Raw genomic sequence first — 19235 nt, forward strand, 5'->3', positions numbered from 1 at the left:
TGAGGAAGAGTCTTTAATAAGAATTTTGATCACGTGAACAAATATCTTGTAATTTTTTGTACCTGCCAAAAAAGAAACAAAATTTGTTCTCTTTTCAAGTTCATTCATTTTTAAGTTTGAAAAATCAGAAAATAACATTTTACTTTATTGATGTCTCCATAGCAAAATGGATTGTAATAGCAGGTTTCTACAGCTATGTTAACTTTTCTAACTATAATTAGGCACAAGAAAGAATAATCTCACATGCTACTTGATGCAATCTTAAGAAACAGTCTCAGTGAAAAGCTTTTATCGTTTGTTGAATGCAGAAAACCCTTTTCATAGCTAATGCCAGTGATTCTTAAAGAACAAATAAACAGCATAAGTAAAAAACAGTTGTACTTATTTTAGAGAGGAAAAATATAAAGGAATTGACTCATTTAATGAAAAAATACAACATGATATTTGAAGAAAAAATAAATGTAAAATTGTCTTTTCTAAACAGGGGAATTTTAGAAAGGCAAAAGTATAGAAAACATTGGAGGAAAAGAAGAATATATATTTTTTTCTTTTATTATAGGTGGACACAATGACTTATTTATTTATTTTTATGTGGTGCTGAGGATGGGACTCAGTGCCTTGCACGTGCTAGGCGAGTGCTCTACCACTGAGCCACAAACCCAGCCCCAAGAATGTATTTTTCTATTACATATATAATAATATATATATTAGCTTTATATATATTTATATACTTAATTCACATATTTAATACCAAATGAAATAAGACTTTTTCATGAATCTAAACATTTGAAAAAATATTTCTGGTGAGTACATGGTATTTGTGGCTAAAATGTTACATGGAAGCATGGTGGAGCAGAAAAGTGGTACAATATTATACTTGCATGTAATTTAAAGTGGATCAGAAATTATAGCCTTTACCTTCCTGGTATGTAATAAATCAGCACAAACTACTCAATTATTTTTAAATCTAAAAAACACTGGAAGAAAATTATGCCCTGTCTCAGCAATTCCTTAACTTTTCTGAGATTATAAAGATGCTCCTCCTCCAGAAAAGTCTTTTCCATGATTGTAAATAAGTTTGAGAATCACTATATCCTCCTATTAGAGGTTCACATTAGAAATTTGAAATTCTATAAAAAGAGAATTCCATTTAACTCAGTGTTTGCCAAAAGAATTTGACTACTCATAGTAGGAACATATTCATTTATTAAACCAAGTTTTATTGAGTGATTACCATGTGCCAGGCTCTGTTCTAGGAACTTGCTATACCACCACAGTGAAAACAAAACAAACAAAAATCCCTGCTCCCCCCCCCCCATTGGAGCTTGTATCCCAGGTAACAAAAATTTTAACAAATGTCTACATTTTCAGATAGTGTCATAAATGCTGTAAAGAAAGGTGAAATAGGGGAAACAGACAAAGTGGTGGGGGTAGAAAGGTAAGTTTTCTTGGAAGAAATCCCATCTAGCATAGACACATTGGTATCTGGGGGAAGTGCAAAGACCCTGAGGCAGAGGGCTTGAGGAAAAACAAGGCCAAGAAGGTTAGAATGAGGGGAAAAGCAAGCAGTAAGAAATAAGAGAAGGAGGTAACCAGGGCAGATCTTATAGATCAGATTTTGTGAATTATGGATTTTATTTTAAGAGGGAAGATATTGGAGACTACTGATCAGATCTTCATTTTAGAAGGATTGTTCTAGGCAAACTACTTGAAAAGTTGAGTATGAGGAGATGAGAACAAAAGTTAGGAGACCATTTAATAGGCAGGTCTACCTGTGAGAGTTGATGTGGGTATGGCCAGGGTATAGTGATGGTGAAGTGAACAAGAAGCTCTTGGAACATATTTTGAAAGAAAGCCTACCAGGCTTGCTGGCAGACAGTTGGTGGGGCAGGGGAAGGGAGTGAGAAAAAGAGAACCGAATCAGTGGGGGGAAATCAAGGGTTTGATTTTAAACATGTTTGATTTGAGGTGCCTCTTAGATATCCAATGGAGAGGTTGGATAGCCTCTGTCTTCATATTTTATATTAATACCCTTTGGTCACAAAAAACTTACACTTTAAGTTCAGCTGCCATTTAATGTAAGTTCAGCTAAAAATTGCCTTGTACAAAGCATTCTGGTATCAACCTTAAAGTGTTCAGATATGAAAAACATTTTTTTTTTTTATCCACCAGAAGTAGAAGAGGAGAAATCAGAGTGAGAAAGCAAGCTTTTTTTTTTTTTTAATTGTACATATACACTCATGTCAGACACCTGCCAGGGTTAGTTTAATTCTTATAATAATCAAATGAGGTGGGAAGTATTTCCCCACAAAGAAAGTACCATTGTAAGTCACAGATGACTTGGCACCATGCCAAGAATGGGTCCACATTGGTCCAGCACTGTGCCTGTCACACTGAAGATCTGTGAAACTCCTGGTCTAGCTGAATAGTCAATTGTGTATGAATCAGTGGACAGATCATCACACTCAGATTGAAATAGTCTGCTGAGAGAATATGGGGACAGTCAGATCAGTTTTACCTTTGGGAAATGCTTTGAGTCTGTCATAGGGGAACTAGAATGTTATAGGTCCCTTTTTTCCTAAATGAAGACACTTCTTCTTAGGGGAAGTGACTGCTGATCCATTTAAAAAATTTGAATTAAAAGAAAAGACACTTAGGGCTGGGGATGTGGCTCAAGCGGTAGCGCGCTCGCCTGGCATGCGTGCGGCCCGGGTTCGATCCTCAGCACCACATACCAACAAAGATGCTGTGTCCGCCTAGAACTAAAAAATAAATATTAAAAAAAAATTTAAAAAAATTTAAAAAAAAGAAAAGACTTTTAGTTTCTGGTACAATTGGTTTTTTGCCGAGCATTTGTAAAAATTAAATTATTCTATTATAAAAAGGAAACTATTTATTTATATCTCAGTTTTGAAGAAACTGAAATGTTTTTCCTTCTAGCTAATTGTAACGTGTTACAAATACATTTTTGTTTTTGAATACATCTGCCTAAGAACATAATAACTCTTCCTGATTCTAAATAGGGGTTAGTTTGTTTATTTAACAGTTGTGTACTCAAATAGCTCACACTCTTTTTGAGGCCAATGCAACCAGAGAACATGAAAACAAGTGGTGTCAGGCTCCTGGCATTGCCACTGGGCATTGCCACTGGTGGTTCGGCTGCCTCCCACTACCATGTGACCTCAGAGGTAGCCTCTGTGTTATGACCTTGGCGCTGAGATCACCCCACACTTCATTTCAGCATACTTGCTGGAGCAGCCAGCTCTGGCTTAGGGGTGACTGCAACAAGCTATTTTGAGCCCTTTGAAACTATTGTCGGGATGCCTTGCTTTAGGAGAAAGATGAAACCCCCAGGAAAGCTAGAATTCCCTGTGCACATCCACCTATAAAGGCAGTGCTGGAACAACTTTGTGGTTGAATTTCTTAATATTAGGAGTAGTTCCTAGGGTGGCAGTCTCTTATAAGAAATATCCTTCAGTGCAGTGACAGAACAAAACAGAAAGACCCCTCAAGAAATGGCAGGGCCCAGACAGGAATCCTTGTTAGCATTTATGCCAAAGAGAAAATAACTGTAGAAACTACATATTATATGCAAATACAAATGATGATTATTTTTGGAGAGAAGTAGACTTTAGCCAGATTGCTTGTGGTCATTTTGATAATCTGACATCTGGGTCTTCAGCACTTTGAGGTTCCTAAGGAACTTTGCATTTTCTTTCCTCTTTACCTTGAAGAAATCTGAGATAACGATAGACACATGAAAGATACTTTCACGCTTTCAAAAATAATTGTGTTGTTTCTCGTTTAAGAAGGAAGAACAAGATCATCTATGGTAGCTATTACATAAGTAGTTTAAACACTTCTGATAAGGAGAAAAACTCCTCACATTGGATTTTTAAATTATAATTGTTGATCTAGGTTTATTACGTGTGCCTTTGTCTCTTTATATGTGTTTGAAATGTCACATAATTAAATGTTCTTTATGCCGTCTAAAAAAAAGTAAAACTTTACATATGTATACACACACGGTATAAATAATATAAACCTGTTATTTTAAATAAGTAAATACAATGTTAAGTGAAAACTCTAAGATATAAAAATGAATGCAGTAAATATGTGTTCATACATGTTTTTGCATACATACAAAACATTATAATGTTAACAATGGGAAATTGTAACTTTGTTTTTATTTATATTTTCTAAATGTACTATAATGAAAATATGCCATTTTTATAATCAGATAAATATTATAAAAATAAAGAACCATGTTTGCATGATTGTAAAAGTGTACTTAATTTTAAATTCATGTATTTACAGGGGCAATAACTATGGCATTGCTAGAAAACCTGGTGGCAGGAAATGTATACATTGTCAAGATATCAGCATCCAATGAGGTGGGAGAAGGACCCTTTTCAAATTCTGTAGAGCTGGCAGTACTTCCCAAGGAAACTTCTGAATCAAATCAGAGGCCCAAGCGTTTGGATTCTGCTGATGCCAAAGGTCTGTATACTGCCATCATCCCTGTGATTTTTTCTTAAGGAAAAAAAAAAAGAAGTTTCAGGTTCCTTATACTTCTTTCAGCTCATACAATTGCCATATCCCTAAATCTACACTCAGTTTGCTAAAATTATTACTGGCGAGGTTCTGATGTTATAAGACTGCATAGCTCTTCTTTGTACTCCTAGGAGGCAAAATCACCTCAGAATTAACTGCAGTTTTCAGACCACTATGCTCCCAATCATTTCTTTCCCCAGTTGAGCAACCACCAGGGTAGAGGAGTTGCTCCACCATTAAACAGAAGAGACCAAGCTTCCTGGGAGATTCCACAGAAGTAAACCACAAGGGTGCTTGTGGAGTTCAGTCTCAGAAGAACATGGTTTTCATTAAGAGTTTTCACCACAGAAAAACAGCCTTTGTGGAAAGAAAGTTGTTTCTCTCCAGAAAAGCAATTGAAGAGCCACCCTCACTCCGTTCAGTGCAGCTTTCCACCTGAAGGAAGTGTGGTTCAAGACCTCTCCCTTTCCTCCCCTTTTTTGGAGAAGTAGGGACAACGTTAAAAGGAAAAAAATGCCCGATAAACTTAAGAAAGGATTAAGGATCCTTAGCTCCACAGAAAAATCCTTCAGTGCTGTGTGTGTGAGAGAGAGAAGGGCAGGGCAGTCTTTTTTAGGAAGAGAAAGGAGGTAGCCACCCTACTAGCTACCATCTCATCAGAGGAAGGGGAAAACAGGATTCATGTTTGCTTCTCAGATACCCTGTTTAGAGTGATCTAGGAACCAGCATCATGGATATCAGTTAAGCATTAGACATGCAGAATCACAGGCTGCACCCCAGACTTGGTGAACCAGAATCTTCATTTTAGCCTATCCCTTACTGAACCATGTGTGCAGTAAAGTTTCAGAAACCCTGTTCTCATGTGCATAGATGAAAACTACTCTTCAACCTACAAACCACTTTTAAGGCAACATGACATGAAAGCTATTCTTTGTCCATTAAAGAGCATCTGTTTTGTGCCTTTTAGTATTGTAAGTTATGAATTAATGTTCATGTTGTATGTAATAATATTATATCTAAAATAGAATCTTTATATTAGAAAACACTAATTTCTAAAATCCTAATAGAAGAGTAATTCATGACTTTTTTGCATAGATATGGATAATATCAATACTTTTCCTATGAGAGGAAGAGAATTTATAGAAAAGCAAATATCTACCCTGAGAATTAGGATAAATAAAATATATTTTCCTGTTTGATCTGAGTAAATGTGCTCCCTCTCTAGTTTATTCAGGCTATTACCATCTGGACCAGAAGTCAATGACAGGCATTGCCGTGGGTGTTGGCATAGCCTTGACCTGCATCCTCATCTGTGTGCTCATCTTGATATACCGAAGTAAAGCCAGGTATGTGTCCATTGCTGGAGATGCTGGGTTAGTTAAAAAAAAAAAAAAAAACATTTAAATTGTACTAACAATAGGAAACAAATTGAAATCAAGTACCGTGTAGAATAACTGGAATTTTTGCACTTTAAAATAAATGCAGGGTTCTCACAGCTTAGCATATGCTCATTTTGTGGGGTGATTATTTTCTTGCCAATTGAAAACAATTACTATGCTGATAAAATACTAAATGAGGACCCAGTTTCCTCATTTCCTTAGTATTTTGAGAAGCACAAAGTAAATCTTTGAGATTGGTTTGGGTTTTGGATTTAATGGAACCTTAATCTGGTGTATCTGTTTCTTAAGAGGTTTCTTTATTATCTGGAATATTTCATGTTTAGTACAAGAATTGCCTGAGTCACTAAGAACAGCACAGGACTTATGATTGGGAATCTCCATACAAGGATTAAGACAAATGCATAATGAATAAGAATTAGGGGTTTATCTATAAACTCTGTTAGGCAATTCCATCTGTGGTTTGACTGTGACTAAATTTTCACTAGTAACTTGCCTTTAGTGAATGTGACTATTTTTAACTTTTTATAAAAATTTTGGCATTTGCTTTCATTAATTTTCTGAAGTTTTTTTGTTTGTCTGGTTTGGTACCAAGCATGGAACCCAAGGACATTTAGCAACTGAGCAAGATCCTCAGACCCCTTTTAATATTTTATTTAGAGACAGAACCTTGCTAAATTGCTGAGGCTAGCTTTGAACTCTCAATCCTTCTGCCTCAGCCTCCCAAGCTGCTGGGAGCTCCCAGCAAGATTCTGTCTTTGTTTTGTTTTGTTTAAGGTTCTTTCTTACACAAACAAACAAACAAAATCACAGTCTGTTTTTCAGTAATCTCCCTCAGTTTGCATAGATTTTTCAGTTTGGTACTTTTACATAGAGAGATGACTGCAAAACATATTAATGAAAAAGTTCAAACATCTTTGTGCATAATGAACTGGCTTTACAGTTTTATTGTCCAATTTTTTTGCTTTAGGAACTTTATGTAAAATATTTATGCACATTGTTTTGGGGATGTGTAAATTTTGCAGAAGTGCTACTATAAATTTACCATCATTAATTGGCAAGAAAATTGCTAGGTTAGTGTAACAGTCTATAGACTTGAAGGGGAAAATATAAGGTAATAAAATTAATTCTGCATAAATGATAAACCACAATAATTGATAATGGCATTTCATAAATATAAGGTTTTTATTGCTTGTAGAAAATAATTTTATGCAAGCAGAAGCTAAGTCGAGAAGTGAAGAGATTTCTTCAATTAAAGTTTGCAGCAATGAGTTGGAGTAAAAATCCAATGTTTGGGCCAGGCGCCATGGCACATACCTGTGAGTCCAGTGGCCCAGGAGGATCACAAGTTCAAGGCCAGCCTCAGCAATTCAGCGAGATCCTAAGCAGCTTAGTGAGGCTCTGTCTCAAAATTAAAAATAAAAAGGCTGGGGATGTAGCTCAGTGCTTAAAGTGCCCCTGGGTTAAATTCTCAGTACCAATAAATAAATAATAAAATTGAATCTTTGGTTTCTGAAGATATCTGAGAAATGGGCATTGAAGAACTCCATGGTTTGTAAAGTTGTGATTATGGGCCAAATTGGGTACGTTTGCCTACATCTTCTGTGAAGATAGAAGATTTTGTTTTCTTAACAATATTTCAGGAAATCATCTGCTTCCAAGACAGCACAGAATGGAACTCAACAGTTGTCTCGTACCAGTGCCTCCTTATCTAGTGGAAATGAAGTAGGAAAGAACCTGGAAAGAGCTGTAGAAAATGAAGACTCCTTAATGCCAATGATTATGCCAAACAACTTCATTGATGCAAAGGTATTGAGCTGAGGGAGGATTTGTTGCATCATGCTGCCCTTGATTCTTTCCTTTAAGTGTAAAACTAACTTACAAAAATTTTATGTTGAATGTATTATATATATATTTCTCTTAATGAAATAGAAGAAAAAGTTCACCCTCAGCAAAAGCGAGGTGCTAAGCAATTCATTGAGACCCTGTCTCTAAACAGAATACAAAAAAAGTCTGGGGAATGTAGCTCCGTTGTTGAGTGCCCTTGAGTTCAATCCCCAGTACCCACCCCCCAAAAAAATTTTTTTTACCCAAATCCTTTCTTACATAAAATGCCTGGAAGAAGATGGGAATAGATAAAAGAACCAGAAAGAGAGAGAGAGAAGTGAAAACGTAGCACAGATCAAATTACATGGGATTATATGGTGATGTCTTAATAGAGGTATTCTGGTCATTAGTCTTTCTATTTACTATATTTGGACTATCCTGTATTTACCAGGTGGACAGTTTTTTATTAATCCATTTTACATTTAGTCTGGTTGATTGTTGAACTGAATTGATTATCAGAACATCCCAAGTCTAAAGAATATTTTTGAAAATATGGAGTATCTAAATAGAAATCTAAAAATCCTACCCTTTGTGGCCCAAGTTAGGTAAAGAAATGTCCTTGGAAGACATGACTTAGTATCTTTGCCAGTATATATAATAATGGTACAGTGGTCAGCATCGTGGACACCACATTGCAACATTAGATATTGTACATTATTACAATATCTCCCATAACCAATGTGCTATAACTACAGGCCAATATGTTTTTTGTGTGGCAGTGCCCTGAACCAAGAATTGTTTTATATTTTTAAAGGGTCATTTTTTTGGCAGGGGGTTGAGAAAAACCCAAAATATTTACTCTTTAACTTTGGTTTTTTTGGTTTTTTTTTTTTTGTTTTGTTTTGTTTTTTTTTTTTTAAGAGAGAGGTGAGAGAGAGACAGGGAGAATTTTTAATATTTATTTTTTAGCTTTTGGCGGACACAACATCTTTGTTTGTATGTGTTGCTGAGGATCAAACCCGGGCCGCACGCGTGCCAGGCGAGTGCGCTACCGCTTGAGCCACATCCCCAGCCCTACTCTTTGACTTTGAAGAAAAGTTCTTCCCTAACCCTTTCCTACAGTTGAGACTAACAAAAAATATGTTAAAATTTCAGTCGAGGGGCTGGGGATGTGGCTCAAGCGGTAGTGCGCTCACCTGGCATGCGTGCGGCCCGGGTTCGATCCTCAGCACCACATACCAACAAAAGATGTTGTGTCCGCCGAGAACTAAAAAATAAATATTAAAAATTCTCTCTCTCTCTCTCTCTCTCTCTCTCTCTCTCTCTCTCTCTCTCCTCTCTCACTCTCTCTTTAAAAAAAATTTCAGTCGATTTTTATATTAAATTTTATATAATTATACTTAACAGATTCACTTATATCTAGCACATATACAATGTTATGAAGAAATAATACTGAATTGATTTTTGCTACTTCTATTGTCTTGTTTGCATCCATAAATTAGCTTTTTTTTTTTTTTTTTTTTTTTGCAGTCTTGGGAATGGAACCTGGAATCTTATAAATGTTAGGGAAATTCTCTCCACTGTTGAACTTTATAACCACAGACTCTAGCTTTTACATTCTAATACAAATCAGGTCTTTCAGCTTATTTCAGATTAATCTAAAACATTAGAATTGAAAAGTTTGAAATAAGTTTAAATAATGGTAAAACATACTGTGCTTCTGTTGTGAGTTTAGAAGTACATATGAGAAAGGGTAAGGCTGTGGAGGGAAAAAGGAAGAATAAAAAATGAAAGAAGCAGGGACTGGTGTTGTGGCTCAGTGGAAGAGCACTTGCCTAGTATTTGTGAGGAGGCAGTGGGTTTGATTCTCAGCACCACATATAAATAAATAAAGGTATTTTTAAAATCTTTAAAAAAAATTATAAAGAAGCAGAGCAGTAAAGACCTGAAGTGAGGGAGAGAAACAAGTTTGGAAAATGAACTATTTTTGTTTGCTGGTTCATTTGAAAATAAGTTTTGGAATCATTATACTTTACCCCAAATACTTCTGCTTGTGAGTGTCTATATTAGTTTTTGTTAGGTGTTTGCAGAAAGTAATTTTATGTAAACATATGTACATCTTAAGAATAACCCATTGTAGTTCTTTTTGATCACTAACAAATGCCCCAAATGTTGTGTTCTGCCTGAAGAAGTAGTGATATCTGTGATTTTTTTAAAAAACATAAAATTTTTGTGTAATATTTGTGATAAGCTGAAATCTCTAAGACCAAGATATTTACTTTTTTTTTTTTTTTTTGTCTTCAGGGAGGAACTGACCTGATAATTAATAGCTATGGTCCAATAATTAAAAACAACTCTAAGAGAAAATGGCTTTTTTTCCAAAACTCTAAGAAGATAAAAGTTGAGCAGGTAACCTCTCTATGTGAAAAACATCTTGAGCAACCCATGGTCTATAGAATAATTAAAAAGGGGGGGAAATGTAATGAATATTTTAATTTCCGTGTTTTTTTTATGGATATGATTATATTCATCTGGGCATGTCTTTGGAGAGCTGTGGTGAGTGATAACTAAAAGGACAGTTGGAGTAGTAATCAGAGCTGTGGTTTCCATTGGGGAGTGGGAACAATGGGAAAAGGGATAGGTCAGGAGGAAAGGGCATCAGAAAAATCACAGAAGATGCCTGATGCGGTGGCAGTGACCGGAGAGCTGAGGCAGGAGGATCACAAGTCCCAAGGCCAGCCTTATTTATTTTAGCAACACCCTGTCTCAAAATAAAAAATAAAAGGACTCAGTGATTGAGCAACCATGGGTTCAATTGTATAACAACAACAACAAAAAAGTCCCTGAAGTTTTTAACACTTCACTTGCTGCAGGCAATCCTGATATGTTCTCACCCCTCTGTCAGAAACTACTGATCTAAACATGATGCTGACCTTTGCTTTTATATCAACAGTTTGCTATCTCATTGCTACCTTGTCTGTTTTCACCCAGCCTCAAAGAAGATTCACTCAAGCTGTCTGCTTTTACCAGCCAGGCACTACCGTGTTAATCAGTGATGAAGATTCCCCCAGCTCCCCAGGCCAGACAGCCAGCTTCCCAAGACCCTTTGGTGTTGCAGCTGACACTGAGCATTCAGCGAATAGTGAAGGCAGCCATGAGACTGGGGATTCCGGAAGGTTCTCCCATGAGTCCAATGATGAGATACACCTGTCCTCCGTTATAAGTACCACACCTCCAACCTCTGATTCCCTTGCTGGCAGTGATTCAGGTGGGGGGCCCCTGATGAGGAAGTGTGAAGACCCCGCAGTGCCACAGATTGCTGAGCAGACTTCCTCTTCAGCTCCACAGCCACCATCTGCTGTACTATGCTTTGATAAAAATGAGTTTCCAATCTAGACAGCCATGCTCAGGTATTCTCATCTAAAAGAAGTCTGTTCGAAGGACAATGAACAGGGAGCCAAAGCCTTTTATGAAAATCTTGATATCTTATTGGGTATCTCAGCCTGTTCTGAATGTCTTTTTTTTTTTTTTTTAACTCACGTATTTTGAATGTTTTATCATCAGCAATGTGAAAGAGGACAGTCAAGATATTTGACTAGATTATAAAATATATATCACTGGAGCAGAGGGAAGACTTTTAAAAGCCCCTTTGCTGAATATCTACCTCAGTTTGCGTAGTGGCAAACTCTGAAGACAACTTTGTCACCCCCTTGTTATAGTTTGTCTCAGCTACATAGCCAATGATACTTCCTAGTAGCATTTTGTTTTCATTGCTGTATGTGTAATGTATGTGATCAAAGGAGTCATACAGGTAGATGAGTAAGAGTGTTTATCTGAAGCTCTGATTTTTTTAATAATTATGACACCTTCATGTTTTGAGTAATTTAACACCTCTGTCTGTGAGGACTAATAAGCTACGAAAGATGTGGGACTATTTAATTTAATGAACAACCAAAGCAAATGCATCTCTTTTGAGAATAGAACTGTTTCAGCAGCATGTATGGGTTAATATTGCTTAAAAGGCTGTTATTACGTTTGGGGCATTAGAGTCTGAGTACTTTATCAGCTACCTTCCACACCTCAGCCTCCTCTAGCTGTGCCTTTTCTACCTTCCCATTTGCCTGACAGTTGGCCAAAGGCTACACTTTCTAGTTTGCAAAGCATACTCAACTTTTCCAGTATTAGTTATAAAATCCCATGCAGAAGAGAATGGGTTTTCTTTCCGTCTTTTTTTCCCTATCCTCAAAAATCTCAGTTTATCTTAAAGGGATGAAGAAATTTCATAAAATATTAAGAATGAAGATAAATTAACAGTGGACAATATGAACTTGAGTTATCATGGTAACTGTGCCTTCCAGTATATATTGTGAAATTTTTTGCCTTATACCTTTTTAATATTCATGAAGTTGTTTAGGACAGAAGTACAAAAAGTTGCCTTAAGAGTTTCTTGTATTTTATCAGTTAACTATTTTGACATACAGTATCTTACTTATCTTAGGTTTTTTTTTTTAAATGTAATTTTTGTTTAGGGATAAATATTCAGAGCTTGACCCACCCAACTTGTTGTTTTCTTTAGTTCTTAGGAGAATTTGGTACTCTCTTAATCTTCCTTCAGTGTCAGTACTGTGAATGAAGAATGCTAACTCGTGGAGTGAGTTAATCCTCTTGCTGGTTTGAAATCAGCAAATTGTTTACTTAGCCACATAGAATAGGCCTTCTCTCAGCCAGGAGACAGTTATCTAGACGTGGAGCAGTGGGAAGGGATAAAAATAAACATGATATAGAGAGGGGGCCCATAGCCTTTTAAAAATACTTTTTTCAAATTTTCTGAGTCTCATTTTAAAAGGAATCTTAATGGGTTTCCCCTTGAAACCTTTTGTTTATAAATGGGCAGGGTCATGTTAAATTGTGGTCTAAAAGCAAAGAATTTTGCTGAATAATAGTCCCAGTGTTGTCATCCTAATGACTGATGATAAACATCTTTGGGTCTTTTTTTTTTTTAATCCATGGTTGTGTGCCAAGGTGGATGTATTCAGAAGCAGACCAACATGAAGTGCCAGCAGCCATTTCTGAACTAAAGTCAAAGTCCCCTTTAGTTATCTAATATGGGCTTCATGGCAAGACGAGAAATGCAGAGCTTTAGGTGAACAATCTGAGGCAAGGAAAGATGCTGCTCCTGCCTTTATAGCTCCTGTTTTATACTACCTCCTTTTAAAGTTATTCTAGTGTTATTATTTTTTTTTCCTGTACTCAGGGAACATTTTGTTACTTTTGAGCTGCCTCATGGAAGCATGGGCAAATTGACAGGGTATGGTGTTTTTAAGTTCATAAGTAGAAGTATGTGGGACCAACTTTATCAGTATCTAAAATCAAGGAGTACAATGAGATTGTGTTGCTTTTAAACTAAAAAGGCAAACAGAATCTAAAGATTAAATGTGTATCATAATTATGAAGGTGTATCTAAGACTATATTAATTTGACTGTTGACTGCTTAAAAAGATGATCTGAAGGAATTGGAGAAACTGCTGTCTTTGAGGAAAGTATTCTGTTTGTTTGGTTACTGATAAATAGGTCCTTAGTTACCATAGAACTTTAGGGTATAACTATTTGCTAATTATTTACCAGTGCATTTTTTACCTTTTCATTTTGTTCTTATGCAGACTTTTTCATAATAACCCTATTACCAAAGAATTTTCAGTAGAAAGTGAAATTTTGATTTAAATTCCCCCCAAATTGAATTAACTAGAAACATCTATAGATATGAATCATATACAAGTAGTTACTAACCCAGAACAATAGGGTTTATATCGATTGTTGTAGTAAAATAGATTAGTGATGTTAACTACCTTATTGTTACCAGAGCATTTAAAATAAGTTATAATACTTTCTTTACCAGCAGATAGTTCCAAAGAATTTTAAGTATATTTTTTTTCTTCAGCAAGTGATTCAACTCTACAGTATTAAAGTATTTTTAAATTGTTGAAATTACTTGTTGGAGAGAAAAAAATATCTTTTTACCAAAAGTAAATATTTTGGTCTCATTGAATAAAATATTTAGTGTGCAGCAAAGACTTCTTTTTAAGCGGCCAAAGCAAGCTTCTTTGAAGTCTGAAGTATGAAATTATAACTAAAATGTTGCATAGTATTACTTCATGGTGTATCAACTCCAAAGGGGCTAATATGCAAATGGTAACTATTTTCTTTCCAAAGATTTATTTGCTGTAAGTACTGATACATGCATGCCATTTTTATGCCAAATGTTACAAGATACTGCTCATCAGTATTTTCATACCAAAGACCATTAAAATATATAGTTTAGCCTGTAAGTAAATAAAGATGAGCGGATTTGAAAATTTATTTAGAGGTGGCTAGGGAATTTAGCTTTAGTAGCAAAAGATATCAAAGGGCTAAGTTTACATAATTAAAAGCAATACACAGTTATATTGGTATTTATCAGTGTTTTTAGTCAAGTATTTTATACCAGCAAATTTAAAAGGAAAAAACCAAAGATATTTAAGGTTACCTCTGCATATAGGCAAATTTAGTTGTACATTAAACCCTTGTTTCTAGTTTTTATGTTAAAGAAACATGTGTCTCCAGAACCCAGTCTGTGTACAAATAGCATACATAAGGTCTTTCCATTGACTCTGCTGATTCAGCCACAGGAAGTTTTTGCCAAATGGTGTGATACTTTCTTAAGCACCTGGAGTATAAGATGTCAAAAGAAATATCAGCAAGCCTTTCCATTGCAGAATATTATGGTAACTCCTGAATTAACCTCTTCCTACTTAAAACATCACCTGATTAACTCAGATGGTTTGAGGCAGCCTCTTAGCAATAGGAATATTCTCATTGGCAAACAAGTCATGTCACTGTTTAAGTGGGTTGTGTTGATATATCTGTGCTTTAAAGTTGTTGAATTGAAATTTCGTTTATTAGCTTGAGATGTTTTTATTGCATCAAAGGAGCCTGATTTTCAAACTTCAGGGGAACCTCAGGCAAAGGAAAATAACACACGTGAAATCTGGACTTTCATATGATTAGCCTAAAAGCAGAGACACAAATTTTCCAGTAAATGACTTTAAAAAATCAGATTTGCCATACCAAGGAAATTAGATCCTTGGTGAAATGCTACACTTTTATTTGCCTTTGCTTCAAACAGAGCAATTCCAGCAATGGGAACAACGACAGTGGTTTGCATGTTTGTTTTGGCTTTGTTAAGGACACCTGCCAGAAACTTGCGCACTTGGGCATAGTTGACAGCTCAGGATCCTTGTTCACATTCATACAATGATACTTTGGAAATAATTCAGTGTGTCATAACAAGGTGGAATTAAAAGTGTCATTTTTATTTTAAATGCAAGAATACCTAGATATGATCCTGCTTCAACAATGGCTATAGTGATTCACTAGTATACTTTTTTTTTCATTGAATGTAAGTTTTGAATAATGAATGTTAAAAAAAAAGTTTTAAACTATACCAAAAGTCATAATGTTTCTAAGACTAAATGTGTGTTTTGCAGACTTCATTTCTGAGATTTTGCCACATGGATCTCTGATAAAATTGCTTTGGTTTAATAGTCAAAATAACTTTTGCAATCTGTGAGCACGGAGTCATGGGTTTTAGAGACGACCATCCACAACCAGTTGTCTAATTGTTGTTTTATTGATGTTTAGAAGAACATAACCATAGAATTACCTGTTAAGTTGATCTGTGCTCTGGACATAAGATCACACAGGCTAATACAATGTGTGTGTTTTCAGGCTTCAAGCTTCTCAGTTTTCCTTTTTAAACCCTTGAAAGGTGTTTAAGATTAACATGACAGCCTTTGATTCTCACCAGAGAATTTATTATTTTTCTAGGTTTTAAAGGCTGTGAACTCCTTCCTCTGTCTTGAAAGCTAGCAATGCAGCACCTCTTCTGATGCTGCTTCCATTAATTATCATCTCTTTTTCTGACTCCAACGGAGAAAGATTCTCCAATTTTAAGGATTCATGTGATTAGATTGGGCCCACCTTGACCATCTATCCCACTGAAGTCCCTCAGTTTATTCACATTTGCAGAATTACTTTCGACATACATGGTATCATATTCACAGGTTCCAGGGATTTGAGCATGAACTTCCACAGGTGGTCATTATATTGCCTCCCACAGATAAATTATGTCTGTGGAATTCTGGCCCCTTAACATGTGTATGGTATCCAAGAGATTGCAGATCTGAGGTCTTGTGCCCCTTGGAGATGTTTTATGTCCAAAGACATAAAAACTGTGACCCTGTAGCTTATCAAAAGTATGCATTAAACTTTCTAAGATACTTGGAAAAACGATTCAGCTTTAAACTTTTTGAATATGTTTTCCCAAAATAATACCTGAGGTCTGTGGTTTAAGAGAAGGTTTCCTAAATATGTGCCTCTAACTTTATGGAATTTCATCAAAAATTTTTGGAAAGCTTTTCTACTTTTCACTTCAGTGATAATGTTGATGGAGGAGTGTTGGGGAAAGCCCTCAAAAAATAGGGACTCAAGAGTAGATGAACAAGACCAGGCTCAAGTTCATTATTTGCTTTCTTTTGAAAATGCATTCACAACCTGCAGCCTTTCTAACTTGAAGCCCAGTTTCTCTCTCCAGCTTGGACAGCCACTGAATGTTTGGTTTTCAGTTCTGGCAACTCCCACATTCCCAGTCCTCACAGAGGCTTGCCTCACAGCATGTCTGTCTCCTAGAACATTTCCTCTTGTTTGTCATTATTGACTTCAGTTGTCCTTTCCCTAGAAAGCTTTAGATCCCAAAGCTCTAGTTTATTCTAATTTCTGAATCATTTCAAGTCTACCACCTCTTTTGTTTTTGAAGGACAATTTCTAATTCTACCCTCATTTTCAGCATTTCAAATAAAGAGATAAAACTGTCTCCATCGTGGGGTAAAGACCAGGATCATATTCTGAGTAAAGATAAACAAGCTGGTCATTTTATGGCCTCTCCTTCCTCTTCTGTTGTCTAGGATGGAATTCTGCCTTTCACTGAGCAACCTGCAGTGTGTCAAGCACGGGCTTCATCCCTGAGAACTGCTGCACACTGCAAAGACAGTATTATCCCCATTTTAGGGATCATAAAGCTAAGGTTCCTGATACCTTGCCAGAGGTCACAGCCAGTAAGTGGATCAGCCAAGATATAAACCCAAGTTGGCCAACTCCAAAGTTTATAGGATTTCCACAGCGATACACTGTCTCCCCCTAAGAAAATTACTTTAATTACCTACACTCAAAAGTGCCCTCCTCAGTGGGACCAGATACAACTTTTAATCTTTGTGTCTGTGAACACCAGATTGTCAACACAAGCTGTCCACAAAGCATTAACCAACTTACCAAGAGGAGTCTTAGTTGTGTCCATTTATTCACAGGAGGAATTGAGGATGTACTGAGCTGGAACTGCACCCCTTGTTGACCCCACCCTCTTCTTCAAAACCTTCCCTTTATGCCCGTGCTTGTCCCTAGATTTTCTTTAGAAACAAGGTAGACTCAGTTTCTGAAGTCCTCTAATCAAACATTTCCTGTTAGAGTAGGTTTTCAGAATTGGATTTTACCTTTTGAGATTTTCGATAGCCCCATAGCTGACATTTTTTTTTTTTTTTGTTAGATCTAGAGGCAGAAGTAGTTTTTATGTGAATACAGGCTGATGAATTATTCATATTCATTTAGGAGAGAACAAAATTGAGGGAGAGTTGCATCATAGACTAAGCATAAGGTTTTTAGCACCTTAGTTATAGTTTTTTTGTTTTTGTCATTGTACTATGCTAGGGATCAAACCTAGGGCCTGGTACATGCTAGACTAGTGTTCTGCTGAGCTACACCCTAGCCCTTCAGTTCTAATCTCAACCATTTTAGGAATTGTTTGGTAGGAAAGCTCTTCATCTATTTCTCTTCCTTCTTTATGATATAATGAGAATAATTTGTTACGCAGAATGAAGGAAATGATACTTAAAATAAAATTCAAGTATAAATAATTATAATCTGAAAGTATCTGTGAGGCCATGAAACAAATCTTTTGGATTTTTTCTTTACAGATCAACCTTTCCAGTTATGTATTTGTATTTCTTATATGTGGGCACACACACACACACACACACACACACACAAATGATAGGGGAAAAGTAGTTAGTAAAACATATAACCTAGGATTTAAACACTCATCTGTAATGTGGGTAAATTCACAAGAGCAGATGGGAGTTAGCTGTACTTTTTTGAGTACTAATTTTGAAATCATCCCAATTTAGACGAATTTTGATACCTTGGCTTTTAAAGGGGGTAAAGAGGAAATTTGAGGAGAAAAGTGCAAATTTAGAATTCTTCTCTAACTTCTACTTTTTCAAGAGGAGCCTTTTTGACATTTTTGCAAACTATTCAGAATGAATGAATTTTGTATAGGGCAATACGTACTATCACCTATATCTGATGTATTAAAATCTATATTGAAGGCCCATTGGAAAAAATTATGATTGTCATTCTTTTTTCAGAGAAAGGAAATATTTTGCCTAACTTTTTATTGTACCATCCAGTATCACTCTTAGTGTAATACATAATATTCTAAAAAGTTTTACAGATTTATGCAAGTTTATATCTTGTAAGTAATTTATGGTATATAGGTACAAACAAGTCTTGGCTTATAAACTTTTTATTTTGGAATTTGTTACAGAAATTTTTTTTCTTCAGAACTGTCTTTAAAATCATACATATTGAGAAAAATTTCCTTAAATTATACTGCTAATCATTACTATATTCTGGATATCTATTTTGTTTGCAAATGAAAATTATTATTAAGATTAACAACTTGAGCCTGTTTTAGGAAATTACAAAACCTGAACACACACACACATTGCTTTAGCCTATCAGAGTAAAGGACTGTGTTAAGAAATTTGTCTGTTTGTTGCTGTTGTTGACAGAATTTTATGTTTGTATGTGTAGGATTTTTTTTCTATTTTCTTCAAAGATGTGAATTTAATGAAAGTGTGGGAGCCAGTTAAATTATTTTATATTATGGGTGTTCTGGATCCTACCACTCCATATACCATTTTCTTGTAAGGGCAGCATTTGCAGACTTGCTAATGGACTGTGGAGCTGAGCTATATTAATTTTATACTTGACTCAGGGGATCAGCTCTGTAAACTCCATTGCACGAAGAAAGTGAATGTTTGCCTTGATTTTGAATGTACTTTTAAAATGTCTTCTTAAAACATTTTGTTTAATAATGTGGGTTTGTTTTCTTTTTCTAGCATCATAGTAAATATTTTTTAGTATTTTTTCCCTCCCCCAGGGTAGTTTATATTCTACCCTTACAGGTCATGCCAAAAATTAATAAAAGTTTAAATGCCAAAATGTTTATGAAACTGCTGTCTAAATACTGATTGATTGCACAGTTTAAATAAAAGTTTTCCTTTAGTTAAAAAAGAAAAGCCTGTGTTT

General features: G+C 35.6%; 1 protein-coding gene across 1 annotated transcript in view; it reads left to right on the forward strand.

Moving 5' to 3' along the window:
• Positions 1–19140, forward strand: part of PRTG (protogenin) — a 133186-nt gene extending 114046 nt beyond the window's left edge. The window contains exons 16-20 of the mRNA XM_081290211.1: positions 4318–4500; positions 5780–5900; positions 7595–7760; positions 10083–10187; positions 10770–19140. Coding sequence (XP_081146337.1) covers positions 4318–4500; positions 5780–5900; positions 7595–7760; positions 10083–10187; positions 10770–11174 — 980 coding nt within the window. The 3' untranslated portion in view covers positions 11175–19140. The remainder of the gene's footprint in view (positions 1–4317; positions 4501–5779; positions 5901–7594; positions 7761–10082; positions 10188–10769) is intronic.
• The last annotated feature ends 95 nt before the right edge of the window (positions 19141–19235 follow it).

Source organism: Spermophilus citellus (assembly GCF_964194105.1).
Source record: "Spermophilus citellus genome assembly, chromosome: 4".
Lineage (NCBI taxonomy): Eukaryota > Metazoa > Chordata > Mammalia > Rodentia > Sciuridae > Spermophilus > Spermophilus citellus.